The sequence below is a fragment of the Acomys russatus genome, chromosome 29 (assembly GCF_903995435.1).
Source record: "Acomys russatus chromosome 29, mAcoRus1.1, whole genome shotgun sequence".
Lineage (NCBI taxonomy): Eukaryota > Metazoa > Chordata > Mammalia > Rodentia > Muridae > Acomys > Acomys russatus.
This window is the reverse complement of record NC_067165.1, coordinates 12761085-12783262: the sequence shown is the minus strand read 5'-3', so window position 1 is coordinate 12783262 and position 22178 is coordinate 12761085. Positions and strand designations below refer to the sequence as shown.

Genomic DNA, 22178 nt, shown 5'->3' with positions numbered 1-22178 from the left:
GCCAAGGCAGGCGGATCTCTGTGAGTTCTAGGCCAGCCTGGTTTACAGAGCAAGTTCCAGGACAGCCAAGGCTATACCAAGAGACCCTGTCTTGAAAAACCAAAAAAAAAAAGAATTTTCATTCAATTTTGTTTTATATTTGTGCTACGCATTCGTGTGTGTGTGTGTGTGTGTGTGTGTGTGTGTGTGTACACACATGCATGCACTCATATGTGTGCCAAAATACATGTATAGAGGTAGAAGCACCTTGTTGGGGCTTTCCTTCCATCGTGTGATCTTGCAGATGGAACTCAGCTTATCAGGTCTGGCAGCGGGTGCCTTTCTCTCCTGCCATTCTTCTATCCCATCAGTCAGCATATTTTTAAATCTATTATATTGTCTGTATGTATCTGTAGTTTGTTCCTTTTCGTTGCTGAGCAGTGACTCCACCGCATGACCATGCAGGTCACTCAGCTGTTCTCTCTGCTATCCCCAAAGTGGTTGTGTGCTATTTTAGATCCCTAATAACAATGTACATCTGAGAATTTTGATTTTTAGTTTTAGCTATTCTGACTGCAATGTAGTAATATCAGTATAGATTGAATTTACACTGGGGGTCTCATGACAAATTACATTGAGTGCTTTTTATGTATTTATTAGCCATTTGTATATAATATTTTGTGATGGGTCTGTTTCCCTTTTTTTTTTTTTTTTTTTTTGGTCTGTATTTTATTGGGTTGTTTGTCTTTTTTATTTCCAAGCTGTCTATACACCTTACATAACAATCTTTTGTCAACTAAACATTTGGCAAATATCTCCCAGCAGACAAGTATTTATTGACTGAACTCCTCCCTTTAAAATCAAATAGGTTTAAAACCTGGCTCTACTTAAAACAGCTGTGGGAATTTGAACACGGTATTTAGCTTTTGAAGGTTGTTCCCATCCGTAAACTGGAGATAAAGCTTACCATTACAGAGTTATGATGACCTCAGACAATGGAGCCTGACACATTCGGTGCAGAAAGGTCCTCAAGCACGAGTTAGTCATGTTCCTCTTTAATTTTAGTTCCACGATAATATGGCAGCTGCTGCCTTAAATAGCTGAACTTCACTTCTTAGAATGTAAAACTCTATAAAAATTTAAATTTTCACAATGGTATAAATCATTGCAATAGGAGACTATAAAAAAAAAAAGCAAGGCTCCTGGGAAAGATTAACATGTCTTTCTTTTATTCCTTGTACAGTAACATGCAAAATAAGATTGAATCTAAAAATAGTCAAATCAAAAGCAATTCATCTGGAGGTAAAATTGGAAAAATAGCTATAGAATTTATATTATATTGTGCTAAGAGTCATGTCCTATAGCATATGAAAATTGAAATGACACGCTATTGTACAAACATTAGTACCTATACTAGAATTAGCCACATTTTTATCTCTTGTATAAAAGATTCACATAAAAATAACTTCAGAATGTTGATAAAAGTTATACTAGTAACTTATTAAAATAAGTTTTAGTAGTCACTATAATATCTATGCAGTGCAGAATTTTATGTTTATTTTATTTTATGGGTCTGAGTGCTTTGTCTGCATGTATGTCTGTGTACCACATGCATACTGGGTACCTTTAGAGGTAAGAAGAGGACATTGGATTCCCTGGAGAACAGGAGTTACAGATTGCCATGAGCCACCATGCAAATACTGGGAATCAACGGAGCTTGATGCCTTTGAAGGAGCAACAATAACCACTGAGCCACCTCTCCAGCCCTGCCCTGGTTCTGTTTTTGTGGTTATTACTATGTAAAAAAAAAATCAGGTTCTAGATTTTGTCCCCCTAATAGACTAGTTAAATAAGTTAATGCCTCTAATTCATTTTTATTTGAAATGGCAGATATTATCTAATGTAGATTAAATGAGATAACCTCACAAAATCTTTGCTTAGCACATAGTTCTTTTAGCATATACTAAGTAAGTAGCAGTTAAATATTACTGTTCTTAAAGTAATTTAGTCAATTTTTCTTTTAAGTTTCTGTACTCCTTTTGGTTTCACTAACTCCAATTAGGAAAAGTAACTAAGATATGATTACAACTATTTGTTAAGCTAACTGAAAATTATTCATGGAGATTATATGTTTTACAAATTTCACATCTGTTGTTGTTGTTTGTTTGTTTTGTTTTTGTTTTTGAGACAGAGTCTCTCTCTATGGAGCCCTTTTCTGGAATTCACTATGTAGACCAGGCCGACCTCAAATTCGCAGCAATCCAATTGTCTCTGTTTCCCTGGTGCTGGAATTAAAGGCGTGCTCCATCACATCCAGGCCACTTTCTTGGACAAATCTAGTAAATAATCATTCCTTATATTCCCCAAAACTAAACATAAAATAAGGGATAATGATATAAAAAAATTAAGAAAACCCCCAAATGATATTGAAAATGGAAAGTATTGTCTTAACTGTATTAAGCACTTCTTGCTTTTACTCTGTGTTGCTAACTGCCACTTGTTGCCACAGGTGATGACAAGGCTGTGATCTAGGACCAACCCTTTACTCCCTCTGGCAACTAGAAAAACTAGTGCAATTTGCACACAGACGTGGAGAGGGGCAACAGCAATGCAGCAGTTCCAAATCTTATGGTCCTTACAACCCAAACTGTAAAATCAGTAATGATTAAAACTAGAGAGGACTATGTCTTAATTGGCAAGCAAAACACTCCTCCATTCCAATTCTTGTTAAATGGCAGGCAAGAGACAAGGCACTCTCCCCAACCTCCAATGAGGAAATTCAGGGAGACCGAGCAATCCATCACAACCTGTCACCAAACGCTAACTAGCTGTCGTCATGAGCCTCACACTGCATCTTCCTCATTCCCAGCCTGCACCTTCTCAACTCCTGCTTCTCCAGAATAGCAACTAGCTTCTTAGAATCATTTCCCAAGGGCCAAGGAGACACGTCAGCAGGGAAACACCTGAAGACCTGAGTTCTACGCCGGAACCAGTTTAAAAGGGAAAGGAGTGAACAGACTCCATAGAGCTGCCCTTTAACCTCTGCACACATGCCATGCACGTGTGAGAGCATACACACAAGTCACACACCACATTCATATATATTCACACTCACACACACAACCAATAACAATTTTTGAAAGATTTTATTTTTATCTATGTAGTTGTATCTACTGTGTATGCTGTATGTGTGCAGATCCCCTTGGAGGCCAGATGAATCCTCCAGAGCTGGAGCTACGCACGGTTGTGAGACATCCAACATGGGTTCTGGGAACTGAACTTGGGTCCTCTGAAAGACTAGCAAGTACTTTTTTTAAAAAATATATTTTATTTTTATTTATTTATTTATTGTATATTGGTGTTTTGACTGCATGTATGTCTGTGTAAGAGTGGTGGATCCCCTGGAACAGGAATTATAGACAGTTGTGAGCTGCCATGTGGAAGCTGGGGATTGAACTCAAGTCCTCTGGAAGAACACACAGTGCTCTTAACTGCTGAGCCATCTCTCCAGCCCCCAAGACTAGCAAGTACTTTCAATTGCTGAGCTATCTCTCTATCCCCCAATGACAACTGTTTTGCATTAAAACAAAAAAAAAACAAAAAAACAAAAAAAACCTCACTGGGTAAACTGCTAGCCAGACAAGTTTATCAGTCTGACCTTGCTCCCTGGAACCCACATGAAGATGGAATGTAAGAACTGACATCCTCAGACCTCTGTAGGTGTGCTATGGTACACACTCACTCCCCTACATACATCACATACAACAAAAACAAATAAAAAATTAAAAAATCGATTGAGAATTCAATGCAAGCAAAACTGCCCCTCATATCCAATGCATTTTATGGCACAAACAAAATATGTACCCATTCAAATGCAAATGTTCACACGGTATTGTTCATAACTGAATGCGTGGGGGAGGAAGCAGGTCCAGCCTGATGGCACAGGCCTATAATCCCATGCACTCTGGAGGCTGAGTCAGGAAGATCAACAGGTTCAAGGCCAGCCTTGGAAACTTAGTAACACCATGCCTCAAAATAAAAGCATAAAGCCGACTTGCAATACTGCACTTGATCTTTAAGGTCTACAGAACAGACTTGCTTGTGAGAGCACATAACGTGCTACCTTGACAAAAGCTAGTGTTCCTATAAAGTGCAGCAGATCACCAACACAAAGAACACCGTCAGGAAGTAGGTGACATTCAGCATTTAGGTTATCATGGAGACATCTCTGAGCACTCCCTTACAGAAGGTGAACAACAAAGGACATGGTAAGGGGGCTCAGATGTCTTAGTGAAGCCACCCACCCCTCACCCCCCAGGAGAACTTCCTAGCCCTGCAGAGACTCTGCTCAAGGATCTGTACATTCTCAGTTTTAGGGTAACAGCTGTAGTAGCTTAACCACTGATCTTCGCTCTTTTAAATTTCCCCAGAAAACAGACTAAACAGAAAACTGGAGAAGCCATCCACATGGGGTGAATTCATCATATGAAGCAAGCCCAGGAGACACAGGAACGTACCACCCTGATCCTTCCTGCAGGACCAAGGCGCTCATTCCTTTAACTAGCAGGTCAGTGTCCGCTGGCAGCTCACCGATACGTCCTCCTCCTCAAGCTACCCTCACTCAAAGTATTCCAGGCGAGCTCTCTGAAAGCAGACGGCACAACTGCCGTGAACCTGCTCTTGCCTGGGAAGACAAGACAGCGACAGGAGGGCTGTGAAGAGAAGTCAGTCCAACTGCAACACACCGCAGACCAAAGATCAGCCACCCAGGCAGGCCTCCCTGGCCCTCGTTGACCGACCTCCACTGGCTCGCTTTGCTCAGTCACCTCCAATCCTGTCTCTGGATGGAACCTAGTCAGAACTTGCTGGCAAGTGCACCCTTCCCGCTGAGCCATCTTAACAGCCCTTTTTCACTCTTTCCAGAACCCAGCGTGATCATTTAATCCAACTGAACCCACAAATTCCAAATCTGGTTTGAAACAACCTAGAGTGTAAGTTAATCCTACCAAGTTCTTAACCACTTCCCAAGTGAGTATACTAAATGCCGTGAGCAGTAACGCCCAGGCATGGGCCCCACCATCTTAGTTACCAAGACTTTGAGAGAATGGAGCCTGGGACATGGCCTCTCCAGAGCTCAGGTGCCTCCGGAAAGCTCGGGGCTGGGAATCACTATTAGGTGAGTTATACAAACGAACAAAGTAATGCTTCCAATTTATTTCAACAAAAACCTATTTAAACTCCAATATTGGGGAAGGGAGATGGATATAAAGAGTTTGCTTTCTATTGCTGTGATAAACACCATCTTACAGCTTACAGTCCACCATTAAGGGAAGTCAGGTCAGGAGCTGGAGGCCACTGACTACGACTACTGGTCTGCTCTCTAGGCTCATGGTCAGCTTGCTTGCTTGCTTTTCTCCTCTCTCTCCCTCCCCCTACCCACTTTGAGACAGCATTTCTTTGTATTGCCCTGGCTGTCCTTCCCTTGCTTTGTAGACCAAGCTGGCCTCGAACTCAGAGAGATTCCCCTGCTTCTGCCAGTGCCTCCTGAGTGCTGGGATTAAAGGTGTGTGCCACCATACTTGACCTCAGCTGCCTGTCTTTGTTTTGGGTTTTTCAAGGCAGGGTTTCTCTGGCTGTGTTGGAACTCACTCTAAAGACCAGGCTTACCTTGAATTCAGCGATCCAATTGCCGCACTGGGATTAGAGGTACGGTCTGCCACCACTACCCAACATCAGCTGTCTTTCTTATGTCCCCTAGGACCACCTGTTCAGAGGTACCTCTGCTCACAGGGGCTGGGCCCTCCCACATCAAATTAATCAAGAAAAAGCCCCATAGGCCTGTCTATAGGCCCATCTGATAATGCGTTTTTGTCAATTAGGGTTCCCCCCTTCCCAGATGACTCTAATAAGAGGCCCTAGCACAACAAAAAGAAAACAATGAAGTACACTGTGAAGCCTACAAGGGACACAGTGTAGGATGCAACCCTTGTCCTGGGAGAGCCTGTAGACAAGAAGGAACAACAAACAATTACAACACTCAAGACAGAAAGTGTTTGTTTATCACCTCACTGAAATGTGCTCCCTGGGAGAAAAATACAAAACAACTTTTTGTTCATTGTTGTATCTCCAGGGGACAAACTAAAACCTAGCACATTGGTATTCAGTAAACAATTGCTAAATAATCCAAAAAGCAAAACACAATTTTAATTTCAACTCAATACATAAGTAAATACCATTTTTTGAGAACAGAAAGAATTTTAAGAGAAAAGAAGAGGGAAGCTTCTTTTTGCAGTAGCTGATGGTTAACACAGATGCCCACAGTTGGTCAATGTGCTATGTATGGATCAGTGCTCTCTGACACAACAGGACAGTTCACAAATAAATGCAGAGGCTGCGACTACTAGATGCACAAGGCTGAGCCCTACAAAATCCCAGCATGGATGTGAGAGGTGGTCAAGCTGAAAAGCTACTGGCAACTGAGGAAGAGTCAGGTCTCTTCAGGATGTGGCTCCTGATAAGCCACCCATATTCCGGCAGATGGCCCTATACCCACTCACATACTGTAGCACTGAGTGGACTCATTCAGTTTTGAAAAAGAACACATGAAACTGGAAGGTTAGCTGAGCATGGTGGCACACACCTTTAATCCCAGCATGCAGCAGAGGCAGGCAGATCTCTGAGTTCGAGGCCAGCCTGGTCTACAAAGAGAGTTCCAGGACAGCCAAGGCTAAACAGAGAAACCCTGTCTTGAAAAACCAATAATAGGGCTAGAGTGATAGCTCAGAGGTTAAGAGTACTGTCTGCTCTTCCAAAGGCCCTGAGTTCAATTCCCAGCAACCACATGGTGGCTCACAACCATCTATAATAAGATCTGGTGCCTTCTTCTGGGGTGCAGGTGTACAAAGAAGCAGAACACTGTATAAATAATAAATAAATACCTCTTTTAAGAAAATAATAATAAACAAATAAATATTGGTTTAAGTCCTGCTTTCAATTATTCTGGGTTTTATACCCAGCACTAGAACTGCTGGGCCATATGGTAATTCTGTTTTATTTTTGGTTCCAGAGCAACTACATCATTTTTAACTTCCAAAGGGTTCTGATTCCTCCATATCCTTGCTTGTAGATGGGAGTGGAATTTAATAATAAATAAAACCCCAGGAGCTAGAGAAATGGCTCAGTGGTAGAAACTTTAACTAGAATGTACAATGCCCTGGGTTCAATCTCTAGCACCACCAAAAAAAAAAAAAAAAAAAAAAAAAAGGAAGAGATACAGATAGACAAACCACACATATACAGAAAGAGAAAGAGCAGATAAATTAGTAATTATTCATCCTAATGGGTGTGAATTAGAATAAGGTGATGAACTCATCTGTCATTTCCTTTATGATTAGTGATGTGAATTTTTCTTGTATTTATTAGTTATTTTTATATCTTCTTTGGAGAAATGTTTTTCAAACCTTTTGCCCATATATGAATTAAGTTTTTGCTATTGTTGTTGTTAGCTTCTGGTATTCTTTATATTCTAGATATTAATGCCTTATCAAATGGACTGGTTTTAAATTCTGTTGTGTGACAAAACTTTTCCTGAGGAGGTGTCTTCTCACCCCAGATAGGAAGCCCAACACAGACCAAAGTATGGATTCCACCAGAGTCCAACCTGGTGAGCCATGAGTTTTCACTGGGGTTGCTTACACAATATAGGTGAGGGGCTACTAACAGGACCAAAAATGACTCAAAGGACAGCAGTATCACCAAAGTCCATCCCAGCATGGATGACAGCTCACAAAAGCTGGAAACCTGGTACAAACTGCACAGCCTGCAGGCTGCTCAACAGGTTGGAGAGTTTCCTTTCCAACTGCCTCAGTTGCTCTAAACCTCTTCCGGACTGCTAGTCTGGTCTCAGAGTCTTCTTTGCAGCTCAGTTTCTTAGTGTGAGAGAGTCTCAGACTCCCTGCTCCACTTAACCTAGCAGGCTGGGCCCTAGTGAATCTAGTCTATTTCAGGAACTTCCTAAAGCCACTTTGAGTCATTTACCTTCCTACTTAAAGAGTTTCCCTGCTGGATGGAATGTTTCAGTCTCAGAGGAAACTACTACACAACAAATACCTAGCTAGAAAATATTTCAAGGCTGGACAAGGTGGCGCACGCCTTTAAACCCAGCACTTGGGAGGCAAAGGCAGGCCAATCGCTGTGAGTTCAAGGCCAGCCTGGTCTACAAAGTGAGTCCAGAGAAACCCTGTCTTGGGGGGGAAAAAAGAAAATATTTCAAAGGGAAGGCGCAACAGACTATAGAAATTCTATAGAAGACATAAAGATTGAGGGATGGAAAAGGATTATGAGGTCACTGGTAACCTTTGAGAGATTAATTTTAATTTAGCAAATGAAAGCATCTGTCAGACTATAAAAGCTTCCAGGATGGAATAAAGGAAAAGGAAAAAATAAAAAAATATGCAACAGCCAGGCATGGTGGCCCACACCTGTTATCCCAGCACTGGGGAGGCAGAGGCAAGGGGATTTGCCATGAGTTCAAGGCCACTGTTGTTACAAAGCCAGCCCTGGAGAGTCAAGGCTACAACAGAGAAACCTGTCTCAAAAAAAAAAAAAAAAAAAAAAAAAGAAGAAAAAGAAAAAAGAAAGAAAGAAAGAAAGAAAAGAAAAAGAAAAAAGGAAAGAAAAGAAAAAAGAAGGAAAGAAAAGAAAAGAAAAAATACAACAATACCTGTAAGGACTACCACAGTAATAATGAATACTCCACAGTTTCTATGCTAAGCCTCATTCTAACAGCTTTACAACTAATAACTTTAATTCTCAAAACAATCTGTGAAATAATATCAGCTTTAAAGCATTTTTTTTCAGGAGTGCTTCCCCTGTCAGAGGTTACGGGGAGGGGAATAGGGCGAAAGAGGAGGGAGCATGGGAACAGGAAGATAAGAGCGAGGGGATAACAATTGTGATGTATTGAGAATAAATCATAACAAATAAAACAATTTTTAAACATTTTTTCGTGTGTGTGTGTGTGTGTGTATCTGTTTCTGTCTCTGTGAACATGCCAATGAATGTCACGGGTACGCAGATACATAGGTACATATGGAGGCCTACGCTGGGGAGCTGATTCTCTGGCTCTGGATTTACAGGTGGTTTTGAGCTACCTGCTATTGGTGCTGAGAACTGGACTCCAGTGCTCTGCAAGAGCAGCAAGTGCTCTCTCTTAACTACTGAACCAGCTCTCCAACCCCTAGATAGCATTATTTTATCCATTTCCAGTTGAGAAACAAACAGAATAAGAAGCCAGAATTACACACACATAAGAGTATCTTACAAACATATGGAATAGGAAAGAATAATATAATTTCGAGCAAAAGATTTGGAGGGCTGGGGAGATGGCTCAGTCGGTAAAGTGCTTTCCACGCCATCCTCGAGACCTGAGTTCAATCCCTAGGACCACATAAAAAGTTAGGAGTGTGGCTGCACACCTGAAATCGGGTGCTGAGAAGACAGACAGACCCTGGGGCTGGCCAGCCAACTTTGCTGAATAGACTCCATGTTAAACAAAACATTAGTTCTTCATCTTACAGGGCCATAACATAGGAAAGGTTTGTCCCCCTTCCTCCATGTAGCCTAGGCTGTCCTGGATTCACTTTGTAGACCAGGCTAGTCCCCAACTCACAGAGATCCTCCTGCCTCTGCCTCCCTGAGTGCTAGGAGACAAGTGGGATCTCTGTGAGTTCGAGGCCAGCCTGGTCTACAAAGAGAGTCCAGGACAGACAAGGCTACACAGAGAAACCCTGTCTCGAAAAACCAAAACCAAATAAACAAAATAAACAAAACAAAACAAACAGGTAGGCTATGAGTAAGTTGATTAATACTACAGGCTTTATTCAATAAAATAATGAATAAATAGGGGAAATGTATTACCGAAGTTTTCAAACAAACAATGCATTGCTTACTAAGTATAAGACAAAAGGCTAATTTACTTCTCTGAGCCATCATATATTTGTACCTAAAAGCAGTAATAATCTTTAAAAGTAAAAGAATTACATAGTGATAATAGAACTATTATAAAGATAGAAATCTAAGTTAAGAAAAATTACTCATATTTGATAATATTTCTGGCATCTTCTTTCTTGTCAATGTTGTCTCTTGGAATTAACCAGCTACATACCAGGGTGCTAGCAAGCCATATGTAATGCCACCCAAAAGGAATTCCATAAAAAGGTAATCAAGCTTGTGACAGTAAACAATTTTCTTAATCTTTATTGCAATATTGGCTATAATTTATAAATTTCTTTATTTACTATTTATTTTTAGTTTATGTGCATTGGTGTTTTGCGCACATGTATGTCTGTGCGAGGGTGTCAGAACTCTGGAACTGGAGTTCCAGACAGGTGTGAGTTGCCATGTAGTTGCTGGGAATTGAACCTGGGTCCTCTGGAAGGGCAGCCAGTACTCTTAACCACTGAGCCATCTCTCCAGCCTCTTAAAATTTCTTATAGTTGGAATTACATTAAAATAAAATGTGTAAAAATTGTTCTCCATCATTTCTGATTGGTTAATAAAAACCTGAACAGCGTATAGCTGGACTTCCAATCCCAGTGATTGGGGTCCCAGGTGGGGAGCAGAGAGAGAAGCAGAGTTGCCATGAGAGAGTCACCATCCTGTTGGCTCTAAGACAGACAGACAGACAGAGTGTCCCCCCCCCCCTCTCTCTCTCTCAGGTCTCACTACACTATGTGACCTTGGCTGTCCTGGAACTCTGGCCTTGATCTCAGATCTGTCTCTGCCTCCTGAATGCTGAGACTAAAGGCCTGTGCCACCATACCCCATGGTATTTCAGTCTTTTTATTTGTAGCTAATGTAGTGTATGGCTAGAGTAGGATTTCCTTGGATTTTAATTTCTATTTCTCTAAGGAATAACGATGAGTTTCAAGACAGGCTACACAGAGAGACCCTGTCCCACAGACTTGCCTACACAGAGAGACCCTGTCCCACAGACTTGCCTACACAGAGAGACCCTGTCGCACAGACTTACCTACACAGAGAGACCCTGTCCCACAGACTTGCCTACACAGAGAGACCCTGTCCCACAGACTTGCCTACACAGAGAGACCCTGTCCCACAGACTTACCTACACAGAGAGACCCTGTCCCACAGACTTGCCTACACAGAGAGACCCTGTCCCACAGACTTGCCTACACAGAGAGACCCTGTCCCACAGACTTGCCTGCCGCTCAGTCTGATGGAGACATTTTCTCAATTGAGGTCTCCTCTTCCCAGATTATGCTGGCTTGTGTCGAGTTAACAGAAAAATAAAATAAAATAAATCTAACCAGGAGACATGTTAAATGCTAGTATTACAATGACTATAATTCCTTACCATACCAACTCAGGGACAAGTTTGAAGTGGCCAAGAAATGAGCTTATAAATAAATTACAAGGTAGAAAATTCATATAAAAGTGACCAGCGCCAGGTGCAATAGTGGACACCTAGCACTTGGGAGGCTGAGCCAGCAAGATCACAAGTAAGGACTTTGTGTAACCTGGGCTACACAGTAAAAATTTCTTTAAAAACAAACAAACAAACAAACAGAATGAATTACTCCATCTCCTAAAAAAATGTTAAGGCTTGAGACGTAGTCCATGGTAGACAAGCCTTCTACCGCTGAGCTAAACTTATAACCCTGAACTTTTCTCTCTCTTCAGTATGAACCACTGACCTTTGAGTGCCCAGTCCTATATTCTTAAAAACCTAACCAAAACAGAATACAATCAGTTAATGCCTTGGTTTCCCCACACGCACACAATCATGAGGAATTTTTTTCTTCTTTCTTTTTTCTTTTCTTTTCTTTTTCTTTCTTTTTTTTGGGGGGGGGGCGGTATGTGGGGTGGGGGGTTGTTTTGTTTTGAGATAGTTATTCAAGTAGTTCAGACTAGCCTCAAACTCAATGTGTGGACACTCTGAACTCCTGACCCTGCTGCCTTAGAGCCGTGGTTCTCAGCCTTCCTAATGCCACAACCTTTTAATATAGTTCCTCATGCTGTGGTGACCCCTAAGTAGAAAACTATTTTTATTGCTACTTCATATTCTTTGTTTGTTTGTTTGTTTTTGAGATAGGGTTTCTCTGTGTAACCTTGGCTGTCCTAAAACCTGATCTGTAGACCAGGCTGCCCTTGAACTCACAGAAATTCACCTGTCTCTGCCTCCTGAGTGCTGGGATTAAAGGTGTGCATGACCACCGCCCAGCGTCATGGCTACCTCATAGCTGTTACTTTGCAACTGTAATGTAATCCTACTGTAATCGTACTGTAAATATGTTCGCTGATGGCCTTAGACAACCCCTGTGGAAGGTCATATGACACCCCTACCTACTGCCTCAAGGGGCTGTGACCCACAGGTTGAGAGCCATTGTTCTAGCGTGCTCAATCCAGGTGGTGCCACCACATCCCACTTCATAGCCACTGTCCGAGCAGAAGTGACTTGGCTCACATATGCATAAATCAATTCCCAGCCTTGCACTATGGAATTTAAACTAGGCTTTAAAAATGACATTTCAGTAATATTTATTTTTTAAATTGTGGATATACATTGATATATTAAAGGAAGTCTGCATGTTTCAAGCCTTTCTGTAAAATATGAAGAATAGTGCTCCTAGCTTCTGTGTAAAACTGTGTTGTGAAACGTGTGTGCAGTCAAAAACACTTGAAAACTGTGGTGCTGGGGGCCGATTCCAGGCCTGAATCCACTCTAGGCATGCACTCAGCTACAATACCTGCACCAAATACTCTTAGAGGTCACATAAAATGAAATCTGCCTCCTATAGTCTGTTGTTATCTTTAAAATCTAAAACTCTATTCTTAAGACGGTCATCTTTATAAGAACCCATATATATTTCTTATATTTGGAAAAAATAATGAATCACCACTTCACAGAAAACATGCCTTTAACCCAGCACTCAGGAGGCAGAGGGAGGTAGATCTCTGCGAGTTCGAGGCCAGCCTGGTCTGCAAAGTGAGTCCAGGACAGCCAAGGGTACACAGAGAAACCCTGTCTCAAAAAAGCAAAAAAAGAAAAAAAAAAGAAAACAAAACATATGATGCTGTAACACTCATCCATTTTGTATATGGGCAAGTTTGGGGTTTTCCCCGCCACTTCCTACGACATGCTCACACTAAAAATTCAGGCTTATTTCCTCCCTTGTCCTTTCAGGATTTTTGTCTTTTATTTTTGTTTTCCTGGATATTGGTGTGTTGTTTTTTGTTTGCTTACTTGATTGATTGAGTAGTTTGTTGGTCAATTGATTGGTTAGTTGGTACTTTTTTTTGAGACAGGGTTTCTCTGTGATAGCCTTGGCTATCCTAGACTCACATTATAGACCAGGCTGGCCTTGAACTCACAGAGATCCGCCTGCCTCTGCCTCCCTGAGTGCTGGGATTAAAGGCATGCACCACTACCATCTGGCCTAGTTGGTACTTTTTGAAAAAGAAGTTTTAGCCAGGTATAGTGGGAAACCCCAGTAATTCCAGCACTCAGGAGGCAGAGGCAGGTGGATCTTCTGTGAGTTCGAGGCCAGCCTGGTCTACAATGTGAGTCCAAGACAGTCAAGGCTACACAGAGAAACCCTGTCTCGAAAAACAAAAACAAAACAAAAAATAAAAATAAAAATAAAAAAAAGAGAGAAGATGTCGTGATACTTTTTGAAAACAAAGTCTTATTGTTTTATCTTATGCTATCTGGAACTTCTGGACTCAAGCTGTTCTCTGTTGGGGTGATCTTTTTGTGCACAGTGTAAAGACTGTCTTTGTGTTATTCTAATGCTGATTTCTGTACCTGCAGAGATCTGATTGCAGGCCCCCCCCCCCCCCCCGACTTTGGTGCTGTAATTCTTTGACTGTATCGTATTTTGTAAACACTCCCTCCAACACCTTCTGATTAGCAGAGGCAGGAGGGATAGGCAGGACTTCAGGCCGAGAGAGAGACTCTGGGAAAGAATCTGAAGCAGACACCGAGGAAGACTAAGAGAGTGCAGAAAGGTAATGAGCCATGTGGCAGAACGTAGACTAATCTAAAGGGGTTAATTTAAGATAAGAGCTAGTTGGGAACAAGCCTGAGCCAAGGCAAAGTTTTAATAAATATAAATGGCCTCGGTGTCATTGTTCAGAGCTGAAGGTCCAAGAAAGTCCCATTACAATCGGCACCAAACGGTTATATTTCTTCTAGCTCAGCCTATGGAGTAGCTGGTACCACAGGTGCGCTGGCACCGGTCCCTGCAGTTTTACAACTCTGAAAAGACCATTCCTAACCTTCAGGCATTGAACAGACACTCGCTGAACACCAACACACATGTACAAGAGCTGGGACGATGGCTCAGCCAATAAGGACAAGTTCCTGAACCCACATAAGAAGCCAGGCATGGGTGCACTCGCAGTCAGCACTAGGGAGTCAGATTCCAGTGCCCTGCTGGCTGGTCAGGTCAATCCAGCCTAAGCCTTGAGACCAAGCTTGTAGTAAAAAAGCTTGTCTCAGAAAACAAAGGTGGGAACTGGAGAGAGGGCTCAGAAGTTAAGATGCATTCTGCTCTTACAGACGTCCCAGCACCTTTATCAGGCGGCTCACAACCATGCAGAACTCAATGAATCCAATGCCTCTGGCTTCCAAGGACGCCTACACCCATATGCACATACTAACACATGCACATACTAACATATAACTAAAAAGAATTTTTTTTTTAAGAAGAGAGGTAAACCGGGCAGTGTTGGTACATGCCTTTAATCCCAGAAACCTGGGAGGCAAATTTCTGAGTTCCAGGCCAGACAGAAAAGGGTACACAGAGAAACCATATCTCAAAACAAAACAGAGAGGGGTGGGTGGGTAAGGAGGAGAAGTTAAAGGCTCTCCTGTGTATTGGAATGATGCTTGGTGCTGACCTCTGGCTTCCACATAAGCATGCACATATACCTGCACACACAAATTTTTTGTTTGTTTGTTTATTCGAGACAGGATTTCTCTGTGTAGCCTTGGCTATCCTGGCTGGCCTCGAACTCACTGCAGTCTGCCTGCCTCTGTCTCCCTGAGTGCTGGGATTAAAGGCATGTGTCACCATGCCCGGCTCAAAAAAAAAAAAAAAAATTTAAACTCCATGTATACAATAAGGGAGGAAAGAAAGAACTTGTTATGAAAAAATTAATAAAGAATAAAGGAAAGAACTCACTATGAAAAAAAAAGTTGAAAAAAAAGATTTAAAACTTGGTAAATTCTTCACTAAAAAAATGTTAGTACCAGCTGGAGAGATGGCTAAGAAGTTAAGAGTACTGATTGCTCTTCCAGAGGTCCTGAGTTCAATTCCCAAGAAGCACAAGGTAGCTCACAACCATCTATAATGTGATTTGATGCCCTCTTCTAGTCTGCAGACGTACATGCAGACAGAGCACTGTATACATAATGATAAATAAATCTTTTTTTTAAATGTTGGTAGGCTGTGGATATGGCTCAGAAGATAAAGGCTTTTAGCACTAAGCCCACTGACTTCACTTTGATCCCTGGGACCAAAGTGAAGGGAGAGAATCTATTCCCACAAATGGTCCTCTGACCTCTGCACACATTTCATGCATGTACACACACAGCTGCCTTTTGTGACGAGGGATCTTACATATAAACTAAGCCCTTTCCGTTATAAAATCCTGTTGTAATTTTACCTATCCTATTCTAATTTACAGGGGATGCTATAAAGCTTTCTAATAGGTTTAAGTATCTTTTGTGTGTCCCCCCAATATTACATGTGGAAATTAATTTCATATAAAATTCAGTAACTGAGGCTACAGATATAATCAGTAGCAGACTACTTGCCCATCCTGAGTTCCATTCTAGATAGCACAAAACACACACACAAACAATAACAAGAAGAAGAACTAAGATACTTGTTACAATACATGGCAAAGCTCACAGATACGTTACTGATGATACACAACTATATATAATCATAGATTCACTACTTGATGGTTAAATTATGGATAATTTCCTGAAATTGGCCTTTTCTTCAAGAACTGCTAGCTTTGTAGTTGTACCTACTTCATACAAGGCAGCACTTGGCATCCATACAAAACACAAATAAATAAAACATTTTTAAAACCTGAATGTTACCTTCCTAATAGTGAGGGATCCAACTGCAAGTTTATTAGCACAGCTTCAAACTTAGAGACAGGAAAAGACTAATTTTCCCCTCTTAAAAGGAACAATACTTCTGATTCAGTACTGTTTATGCCAAATAAATGTATCTTTAACGATAATAAACCTACATTTCTCCCTTTTGTTGACATCAAGGTAGGAAGTCTTAGTTCTCATTCCAAATATGGTGCTCTCTACTGAGTGAGTACCAAGCACACTGGCTTCTACTGCTGATTCAACGGGGAGATTAACCAGGAGTGACAGAATGTAGCCTACATGTGCACACTGATGCAAAGTTACAAAATGTAACCAATGTAGTCTTTATTGGGTTTTTTGTTTGTTTGATTGGTTGGTTTTTGTTTTTTGGGTTTTTGTTGTTGTTGTTTGTTGTTGAGTTTTTGTTTGTTTGTTTGTTTGGTTGGTTGGTTGGTTGTTTTGGTTTTTTGAGACAGATAGTCTTTATTATAAAAGTTTTGTTTGCTTTGTTTCTGTAAAAACTCTTGTGTGTTGTGCTTTCATGTTTGTGAAAGGGTTTTACTAGGTAACCAAGCTCACCTTAAACTTGTGATTCTCCTGCCTCCACCTGAGTGCTGGTTTTACAGGAGTGTACTCTGTTGTGCAAAAAAACAAACAAAACAGAACAACCTGGAGAGATGGCTCATCAGTTAGCAACGCTTGGTGCCAGCTCTTATAGAGGCCCCGAGTTCAGTTCCCAGCACCCACATGTGGTGGCTCCAGCTTCAAAAGCTCTGACCTACTCTTTTCTGTATTCCACATGCGCCCATACACACATACTCAAGTAATTAAAAATGAAGAGGTTTTTTTTTTTAATTCCATTATGAGAGGCTAAAGAGATGGCTCAGTGATTAAGAGCTGTTTTCCAGAGGTCCTGAATTCAATTCCCAGCAACCACATAGTGGCCATCTATAATGAGATCTGGTGCCCTCTTCTGGTGTGCAGGTGTACATGCAGATAAAGCACTCATATACATAAAATAAAAACATAAAATATTTTAAAAACAAAATTCCAGCTGGGTGTGGAGGCACACGACTTTTAACTCCAGCAGTTGGGAGGCAGAGGTAGGTTGGTCTCTGTGAGCTTGAGGCCAGCAAGGTCTACAAAGAGAGTCAGACCAACCAAGGTTACACAGAGAAACTTTGTCTCGAAAAACCAAAAAAGAAAAGGAAAGTAAAATTCCATTATGAGCCTGATGTGGTGGTGTATACCTGTAATCCCAAGAGGCAGGTGGATCTCTGTGAGTTCAAGGCCAACCTGATCTACAAAGCAAGACCAGGATAGCCAGGGCTATACAAAGAAACCCTGTTTCCAAACACCCTCCCCCAATTCCATCATGAGTCTTTTTTTAAAGATTTATTTATTATGTATACCGTGTTCTGCCTGCATGTACATCTGCACACCAGAAGAAGGTACAAAATATCATTATAGATGGTTGTGAGCCACTATGTGGTTGCTGGGGATTGAACTCAGGACCTTTGGAAGAGCAGTCAGTGCTCTTAACCTCTGAGCCATCTCTCCAGCTCTCCCCGCTTCACGAATCTTTTAAAGCATATTAAAGTTTGATGGTTCATGTCTATAATCCCAGCACTTGGCATACTGAGGCAGGAGGACTGACTTGAGTTCAAAGTCAGCCTGGTCTATAGAGCAAGACTTTGTCTCAAAAGAAAAAAAAAATTAAGGCTTGAGAGATGGCTCAGCAGTTAAAAGCGCTTGCTGCCGGCTCAGAGGACCCGGGTTTGGCTCTCAGCACCCACATGGTGGCTCCCAACCTACCTACAATCCCAGTTGCAGGGGTTCTGGCGCCCTCTCCTGGCCTCCGCAGGCATCAGGCACACATCTGGGCACTCGCATGTACATAAAACAATAAATCTTTGAAAAAATTTTTAAAGAATGAAATGATGTCATTACAGAACCATCTGGAACTGCCTTCCTTTCTGCCTTTAACAATTACCAGCTCCAAGACGATGGCATGACTTGGAAACAGTAAGGACATATGGAGAACTCTTAGCAGGATGTGAAAATTAAGCTGAGTCTGAAGTGAGGCTATAGGCTAAAGAACGTGGCTCACTATCAGACTGTATATGCAAATAGCTAATTTAGCTCTTGGCAATGCTTTTAGAAAACTGATCCTCTAGATTAAGTCACACGAAAGCTTAAGAGATACAGGTCTCTCGTTTTATTTGTTACAAGGTGATTCCTGGCAAAGTACTTTAAATGATGAAGAAGTGAGGTGTCTTCTTCTATACTTACTGGTACAAATTAAGATCAGAGAAATAAATACCACAAAGCGCAAGGTTCTCAAATATAGTATCAATTCCTTCTTTATCTAGGAAATCCAAATAAATCAGATATTTGTGTCCTTCTCGGGGGTTCCTGGCAACCGTCAGGTGCCACCAGTCCACTGCCCTATAAGTAAGCCAACTATATTTTGAGAGAGGAATGTCTGACTTAAATACGATCTGGATCATTCTCTAAATCTGATTTCACTTGGAACTTGACATTTTAATCACTCTAAAAATAGGTACCTCTTGGGGCTAGAATTACAGCTCAGTGGTAGAGCATTTGCCTAGCATGCCAGAGGCCGGAGGTTCAATTCCCTTCGCTGGGAGGTGGGGGTGGGGGTGGGGGTGGGGGAAATAAAACTCTTCTCCCTTACTTGATCCCTTCAAGTTTGAAATTCTTTCAAATCCCTAAGACAACCACTTAAACTTAGACTCTTAACAACTTAAAATATTTTAAATAAGAACCTTTAAAAGTTAACTGTTCTAAACTCTCGGAAAGATTAAAGCTCACAGATGAAATAAAATGAACACTTATTTTCATGTTTTCAGCAATTTTTTTTGTTTTCGGCATTTTAATATTAAAGATATATACCTTAATCTTAATAAATATACCTATTTATTCAACTCATTCTTTCTAAGATATACACAAAATACACAAAGCACTAACATCTTTTTCAAATAAGCATAATCTTCTCAACCAGTGTCCCTATATTCTGGCACATAACAAATATGTATTTTATACTTATTTAAAAATTATGAGCTGGGCAGTTGTGGCTCTCGCCTTTAATCCCAACACTCGGGAGGCAGAGGCAGGCGGATCGCTGTGAAATTTGAGGCCAGCCTGGTCTACAAAGTGAGTCCAAAACAGCCAAGGATACACAGAGAAACCACCTTAAAAAAAAAAAAAAAAAAAGAAAGAAATTTGTTCTTAATAACTGGAAGCAGGTGTTCTATATAAAACACTGTGATGTGCTAGTTTTCAAAGGAAGATAATTCCAAATATGTTGGTTTTATCTGGGGAGACGAGAGCTAGATGTCAGTTAGAGCTTGTATTTGTATGTGTGCCTGAGCTTGTCAAATGTCCTCCTTTCAACTTTACAAAAATCAGTATGTCTTTAGTAAATAAAGTACATAAAGATGTGTACTTCCAGAATACACAGAATTTTTATTACTAAATCCAAACAGGCGCCCAAAAAAGTGTTTTAATATGCTGCATCGCAAATCAATGTTAAACAATATTTTTTTTCTTTCTCCCTCATCTTTCCACAAATCAAGTACACTTTAGTTAAATACTGAATAAGATTAACAAACTAACAAGAAGCTCAAGAGAAAGCTAGATGAAAAAAATCAGTTTCCATTTTTGTACAAACAAAAAGATAAAACAAAAGCGAATACGAGGTCGCGTTAAATGAAAAGCATTTGAAACATCCAACGTGACTGGCTTTTGATTTACCCCAGTCTGACAAGGAAGGCAGACCCCGCCCCCACTCCAGATTGTGTAGCTTTCCCCCCCCCCCCTTTCCCATGGATGGGGGTGTAGAGAAGCTGTCACATTTCCATCTTCGGTTATTGTTAATCTACAGACCGGATTCCCTAGCATCACTGGTCCAGGGGAAATAATATTAAAACAGACAATTTAAATAGTCTAAAATGCACCGTATTCTGTTGTGTTTTTTTTCCCCCCGGTGTGAAAGTTAATTACACCCAAATTCAATCTGCCATAACTACAGATTGGCTGTGACAGCCTGTCCCTCAAACACTCCAAGACCTATCGCTCCAGATTCACTAACAATCTCTTCCCGTCTAAACTTAAATCACTAAAAGGCGTTTCGAAAACTGTTACATCCAAAAAGGGCACACAGCACATCTCACATCCTTATTCCTTTAGCGTGTGTGTGTGGGAGAAAGAGAGAGAGAGAGAGAGAGAGAGAGAGAGAGAGAGAGAGAGAGAGAGAGAGAGAGAGAGAGAGAGAGGGACCCAGACCCCCTATTCGCTCTTCAAACAAAAAGAAATGGGGCAGCCGTGGGGGAAAGAGCAGTAGTGGACCTGAGGAAAAGTTTTTTATGTCACTTTTTTGTCCTTCGGCGGGGTACAGGAGTTAGGCAAAGCCGGGGTTTCGACCCCAGGGATCAGGAAGGCACCTGCAGAAGAGGCAGAGGACTGAGAGGGGCCGGACAGCACTTACCGACTTGCAGCACGTTCTCCACGGAGCCGCTGTCCAGCAGACGGATGCCCCGGCGGAACGGCAGCCCTTCCCCGCCGCCGCCGCCGCCGCCGCCGCCGCCCGCCGCGCTAGCCCCAGTGCCCAGCCCGGGGGACGCGCCCGCCCCGGCGGCCCCGGGGGCGGAGCCGGCCGGACTGGCGGCCCCGGGAGGTGGCGGCGGCGGCCCCTCCTCGACCGGCGAAGACCCCGCCGCGCCGGCAGCCGCGCCGGCGCCCGGGCCGCCCCGGTACTGGAAGCTGGAGTACATGCAGATCTCCCGCTCATTCCGCGGGAAGGACCAGTAGACGATGCGGCGCTGCACCGGCTCCGGGATCCGCTCGAAGCGCTCCTCCACTCGCTCGTACGCCCACTTTTCCGCCACCGTCTTGGCGGCGCAGTCCAGCAAGGACTCGGGCTGCAGGTGGGGGCGGGCCCCGGGGGCCAGGCAGCCGCCGCCGCCGCCCCCCGCCCCTCCGCCGGCTGCCCCGGGAGTCCCGCGGGGGTGGTGAGCTTGCGGGCTGGGCCAGGAGCACAGCCGCTTGGCTGGAGAGATCGGCGGCGGCGAGAGCAGCTCCTCTCGCTCACCTCCTTCCGCCATTGCTGGGGAGACCGACCGACCGACCGACTGACTGAGGCGGAGGCGGCTGCTCGGGTTGCGGCGGAGACCCCGGCCACGGCCACGCGCCCCGCGCAAGCGCCCAGCGGCGGCGCTGTGGGGAGGGGGGCGGGGCGAACGAGCCCCACGAGCCCGCCGGCCCGAGTGGGGAAAGCCGGGGCCGGTCCCGTGCTCGCGCCGCTCGGGCCGGCGCTGGTTGGCCCTGAGGACCAGCGCGAGGCCGACGCGCGCCGTCCGGGCCGCCGCGGGCGCGAGGAGACGCGGGAGCGAGCGCAGGCTGCGGGCGCGCTCCGGGCGCAGCCAGCCCGGGACGCGAGCCGAGCGCTCGCGCGGGGCCGCGGGCAGCCAAGGACGCGGAGCGCCCGGCACCAGGTGCCTCCCGCCCACCTGCCGCCGGGCTGGAGAGGGATGGGCCGGCCGTGTAGCCCAGTGGAAAGACCCGGCCGGCAGCCATCGCCAGGAAGGAGTAGGCTTGCTGGGCACGGGGAGAGGAGGCAACTCATCAGGCTCCTGCGGCGGACAGAATTGACAGGCGACTGTCGGGCAGCTGAAGGGGCACCAACCAAGCAGAAGGATGCTGGGAAGGAAGGCACCGGGGTTGGGAGTAGAGGGTGGAACCAGAAAGTTCGAGGGATGACAACTCTCCTCGTGCCGCAGTATAGGATAGCTGTCGGCGCCCCCGCGGGCTCAGAAACTGGCCAAGTCCATCAGCCAGTCCGAACAATGGGGCGCGGGGATCTCACCGCTGAGGCAGCAGCACCCTCGTGGAGTTCTTTGAGGGCTTTAACACCTTGCATCGTACGGAAAGAAAGAACGACACCTTCTGTGTAGCTTTTGATAAAATTCTCTGCCTGGGATTTGAATTGGGATTTTTCGTGGGGTTTTGTCTTCTATTCCCCCTGAATTACATACCTAAA

At 43.4% G+C, this 22178-nt stretch overlaps 1 protein-coding gene across 1 annotated transcript in view; it reads right to left on the bottom strand.

Annotated features, from left to right (window-relative positions):
- The window catches only part of Zswim5 (zinc finger SWIM-type containing 5), a 104667-nt gene extending 83384 nt beyond the window's left edge, over positions 1-21283 (bottom strand). The window contains exon 1 of the mRNA XM_051171492.1: positions 20628-21283. Within this exon, the coding sequence (XP_051027449.1) occupies positions 20628-21243 (616 nt within the window). The 5' untranslated portion in view covers positions 21244-21283. The remainder of the gene's footprint in view (positions 1-20627) is intronic.
- Between the last annotated feature and the right edge of the window lie 895 nt (positions 21284-22178).